General features: G+C 43.3%; 1 protein-coding gene across 1 annotated transcript in view; it reads left to right on the top strand.

Annotated features, from left to right (window-relative positions):
• The window catches only part of LOC101846840 (WD repeat-containing protein 5), a gene marked incomplete in the record, with an annotated part of 22,243 nt that extends 19,794 nt beyond the window's left edge, over positions 1–2,449 (top strand). Inside the window, 1 exon segment of the mRNA XM_013088621.2 lies at positions 1,666–2,449. Within this exon segment, the coding sequence (XP_012944075.1) occupies positions 1,666–1,766 (101 nt within the window).
• Positions 2,450–5,503: the final 3,054 nt, after the last annotated feature.

Genomic DNA, 5,503 nt, shown 5'->3' with positions numbered 1-5,503 from the left:
AAAAAAAAAAAAAAATGTGAATCTATTATGCGGCACTTCTATGACATTATGTTGCAAGTGCTGTTGAACTTGCTTAAACTAAAACTGGTTGTTCCTTTGTTGTTGTTGTTGTTGGGCGTCACATGACATACTCTGACCCACGAAGTACTCCCCGTCGCTAGTCTAGTGGTTAGGCTACCGGACTCGTAACAATGAGTTTTTGGGTTCGGGGGTTCGAGCTGCGGGCCCAAGGTTGCATCCTGGCTATAGACGGCGAAAGGTCTTGTCAGTATCCCCCCACCCAGTTCAATCGCATGTATCTCGACTTCTATTCAGGATAGATGGATATATTTTAAGCAAGACAAATTAACGAGCTGTAAGATGACATCAATATCTCCACATGCCCCAAGATTGACAAGTGCTTGATTCCACTCTGTGGTGACATGTTTGTCTTTTCCTCGTTTTATCAACGGGCAGCGCGTGTGGGCTTCTTCATCTTCTTCCAAGATATATTCAGCAGTCTCCTGAGAGACCACATTTCTGTTACTTCTGTTTTATTTTCCCTGTCTTTCTTGATTGTCCACTTTCACAGCCATATATAGAAGGGTTGACCACATATAGCCATATATAGAAGGGTTGACCACATATAGCCATATATAGAAAGGTTGACCACATGTAGCCATATATAGAAGGGTTGACCACATGTAGCCATATATAGAAGGGTTGACCACATGTAGCCATATATAGAAGGGTTGACCACATGTAGCCATATAACGTTTCAAAACTTCCATGCTAATAGTCCTTGAGATGTTTCTATTTTTCAAACGTACTACGCCCAAAATTTTGAATTTAAAAAAGAATTGTTTCTTCATCTGTGTGATCTGTGCTCGTGCTCTAGAGAATCCTAAATGCTGGAAAAGTAAATAACATAATACAGATACAGTTGGTAAAAGAATTAAAACATTTGTCTCCCCTGTGAAAGTTGACTTTGTGGGCTTGGTTCACTGGAACTGCCAGCAGTATATATATATTGATTCCTCACCTCCTTCTACCACTCTTACTTATTAACTTACTTACAGTGCAGCCTCTATATAACGACTTTCGATATAATGACATCCTCTGTATAACGACATGGTGCCCAGGTCCTGATTTTTTCGTTGCCTGTATCATTAGTAATATTTTTGGTTGCTTCTTTATAACGACAACTCTCTATAACAACAACTCTTTACAACGACAACTCTCTACAACGACAACTCTCTACAACGACAACTCTCTATAACGACAACTCTCTATACTATAACGACAACTGTCTATAACGACAACTCTCTATAACGACAGCCCTCTACAACGACAGCCCTCTACAACGACAACTCTCTACAACGACAGCTCTCTACAACGACAGCTCTCTATAACGACAGCTCTCTATAACGACAACTCTCTATAACGACAGCTCTCTATAATGACAACTCTCTATAACGACACCTCTCTATAACGACAACTCTCTATAACGACAGCCCTCTATAACGACAATTGTTTCTGGTCCCGACGATGTCGTTATAGAGAGGCTGCACTGTTCTACCATACTGACTTAGTGACGACCTTACCAACTTACTGACGACTTTACCAACTAACTAACTACCTTACTCCCTCCGTGACTGACTCCCACTCCACGCTGTCCCTCCCCAGACGTTGTGCTGAGCTGCGCCTGCCACCCGACGGAGAACATCATCGCGTCTGCGGCGTTGGAGAACGACAAAACCATCAAGCTGTGGCGGAGCGACACGTAGCATGCGGCCGGCCAGCCTGGCAACTTGCGTCCTGCGCCAGCGTCCATGCCCCCTGGTCTGAAAGTGTCTGTGTGAACGTGTTCCGAACGAACGTGTCCCAACCACTGACAAATTTTTTTTTTGTTGTTGTCTGCCGGCTGTTCACGCGTACTAAGCCCAACATTTGGAAATTGAAAAAAAATCATTTTTAATTCTAATTGATTAATGACAGTTCCTATATCCATGGTATCAGTTAAGTGTACTCGAGAAATATTTTGTCGAAATTCAAGTTCAAAATGTTGGAAGAAAAAAAAAAGAAAAAGCAAGAAGAGGTACAAATTTCCGAAGAATGGAACAATTTTTTTTGGCTCCCCTGAAGAAATGTTGCTTCTTGACGCAGAACAGTTGAACAGTTGGGCAGCTTTTTGTGACGACCTTGGTGCGTTGCTGGCTCGGTCCGTCAGTCGGTGGGAGGTTGTATATTTGGAGTGAGTGGGTTTGGTTGGTTGGTTTGTTTGTACATTTCTGAATGAAGACTGTTTTTTTCACAAGCGCTTAGTTGGTTGAAACTGCTTTGACGTAAGATCATATTGTTTGTTTAACCCTCCAAGTGTCAGCAGCTGGTTTAACCATTTAGCTCCTGGAGACCTTCCCTGATGCTCGCCCTGAAACCCTGGACAAGGGAAATAAACCTCTAAAAAAAATATCACGCGTTTTTAAGAAATTCTTTTAAAAAATTATTTACGAAATGATGCGGAAAAACGCAAGCTTCCCTCGAGCCAGTTTCCCTTGTGGTACAGTTTGGACAAGTTATTTCTTTCTCCCATCATAGTTGTGACTGTCGGGCTTTCATCTGTCACTCATCTATTTCTCCCATCATAGTTGTGACTGTCGGGCTTTCATCTGTCGCTCATCTATTTCCTCAAAAAGTAACAAGTCCTCCAGTGACTTACAAATAGGAAGTTACGGCCACTAAAACCAGTTTCAACGTGTCTTTGTTTAGTTGACATTGCTACACAGGATAAATTTTTACGTATTTTCAAAGTTTCCCTAGATTTTGTCCAAACTTCCTGCTTTCAAACTTCACACACGCACTATGTCTGGGTTAAATTTTGAACATTCAAAAACTCAAAGAAAGAAGAATAACTTTTGCTCGTTTTTGGTCAATTCTAATCAGACATTCTTCCAAGACTTGGTAGAATTACTCATCCCGGCAGTGTGGTGTGTTAGGCAATTGAAACGCCATGCAGCACCGCTCCAGGTGTGAATCGGTCGAGTCGGATCAATGCTGCTCTAGGTGCTAAATGGTTAATCAGCTTTTACGTTTTTTTCTTCCGTGTTGCGGCAAATTGTATCGGGTGTAATGAGAGCCGCTATTCTGGTTCGTTTATCCCGTTTTTAAAAAATCACTAATTATTTTAACTCCTTCACAAAGGAGCTCAATTTTCTATGTACATTTCTAGTTGTGAAATTGTATCGGTCTACTGCCTATACCTGCTTGGTTTGCCTCTTCTCTAGCGTGGTCCAACATTTAAGGAGTCCTTGAAAACTTTTTGAATTTCGCCGGATCGGATGTGAACAAAATTTTTGTCAGAAAATCATAACTGCGATTGGCCATCTGTAGGCCTGTTCAAAATAGGCTTTCGGCACGAATTTCTTGACCAAATCTCCTTGAATTTTTAAACTTCTTCCTTGCAACCTCCCTGAAATCTCCTTGAATTTGGTGGGGAGTTTATGGCAGGAACCCTGAACATAGTATGGCACAGTCCTATAATGTCCCCTGACACCACGGTCCATTTATTTGCGACGTTTGGAGGGATACCCGTCACAGCCCCGGCCACTCATCTACATTTGCCCCAACAGTCCCCTCCGCCCAGTCGCACACATGCCCTTCACAGGATACCAGCCACCTTAAACCCAGTCAGGTATTCTTTACCGTAATCCTCCCAATTGTCTCGGGGAGATATTTTACGTGGCATCTCCTAAAACTTCGGAGAAGAGAAATCGACATATTTTTTAAACGTCTGCCAAAATTTTTTTTGTGTGTTAATGTCAGCCAAATTTTTTTAAAAATGGCATAGACACAGTGGGTAGTATGACCGTATATAGTTGGGAGTGCCGTAAAACTTTCTAAAACATTTGGTACTGGCTGGGCCCGATGAGTCGAGGACTCCATTGCTGCTTGGGCCAGGGGGAAGTGAGGGCTAAAAATAGCCCAGTGTTGTGAGGGTAGCGGCAGCAGTCCCCACTCGCACTCGCCCGCCGGCCCATCTCACGGAGGCTGGGGGGGGGGGGGGGGGGTTGGGCTTAATTATTTAGTCTGATCAGCCCGGCAAGCGCCTCTTCGCTGTGTCACCTATTGTTACTTGCTTTGTTTTGGGGTTGTGGTTTTTTTCGTTGTTGTTATTATATTGTTGTATTTTTTTTCCTAAACTGTAATGATAATTGTGGACTGATGTTTGGTTGGTCGGCTGGCCAAGTGTGTGTACGCAGTTGTTGCTTTTGTCAGTCTGTTTTTTTAGCTTTGTTGTGGCGACCTACGGAAAAGAAAAGGTGCAGGCCGGCCTCTGTGGTGTAGCGGTTAGGCGCCTCATCGTCGCATGCAGGAGACCTGGGTTCGATACCTGAGTGGGGAGAATTTTCCAATGGAGTTTCTCTATCTCTCTGGCGGGTTATTGTGTCCCTCTCAGTTCGGGGTGGCCCTGACAGGTAGGGTCAGAAAGTGGGTGGTTGCCAGGTGCTCTTGTGTGGTTTGCCTCTTTCCTATCAAACTTCTGTCATCCTGATCTCTCCTTTTTTGTGTTTGCTACTCTGTTGTAACACCTCTAGTCTTCTGCACTTATATGACCTTATTGTGTCGCAAATGTAGGAAAACTCTTACTAAAACTAAGGGTGGGAAGCCCGCCTCCTTAATGGTTTTAGTTGTGTGGACAGATGTGTAAACACATTTACATTTAAAAAAGAAAAAGAAATGGTGCAGTGGGTGGCTGATGCGCGGCAGTTTTTCGATCGATCGATCGACGTATAAACGTGACGTTAAGCCGAAAAGAAAAGTTGCCGAACAAGCCGGAAAAAATACTGGTTTCTTCCTATGTCATTATTTTGACAAGCGCCTGATTTCCCCGTGATGTCACAATTATTATTTTTTTAAATGACAGTTGTCTCTGTAGTCTCCACCTTAACGCACGGTACCGGGAGGACTGATGAGGGTGTGCTGAACACTTTGCCACCTCATTTTGGGGGAAATCCAAAGAAACTGGGTGGTAACCATCGCCGATTGGCCAGATGTGGGGGCAAAGAAACTGGGTGGTAACCATCGCCATTTGGCGGGATAAGGGGGCAAAGTGGTAAACAGAGGGTGTGTTTACCCTGAGTGCACGTTTACGAAAAACGCTGTCATTTCATGTGATGAAAACCTGCTTTTGAGCAGAGCGAGTTTTTGTATGACATGCGGTCAGGTGGAGACGACTGTATTACCGGTATTATTATTATTATTATTATAATTATTATCATTCTTGTAGGTGGTAGAGATACTTATGAGAATTGGTGCTATTTGAGTCAAGATTTCATCCACTGTGTGTGTGTGTGTGTGTCTTCTTAGACGTCAGGGTTGGTAAAAAGCAGATTTCTCGATCTATTTTTGTGCACACATTCTAGGTCTGAAGATATATTTGTTCACTGTGCGGGTGTGGTTGGCGGGTGCTCTGGTGTGGTTTGCTCCCCCTTTTTTTATCAAACATCATCGTCCTTATCTTTCC

This window comes from Aplysia californica, unplaced genomic scaffold, assembly GCF_000002075.1.
Source record: "Aplysia californica isolate F4 #8 unplaced genomic scaffold, AplCal3.0 scaffold00776, whole genome shotgun sequence".
Classification (NCBI taxonomy): Eukaryota; Metazoa; Mollusca; class Gastropoda; order Aplysiida; family Aplysiidae; genus Aplysia; species Aplysia californica.
The sequence above is the reverse complement of the archived record's forward strand: the minus strand, read 5'-3'. Positions and strand labels throughout refer to the sequence as shown.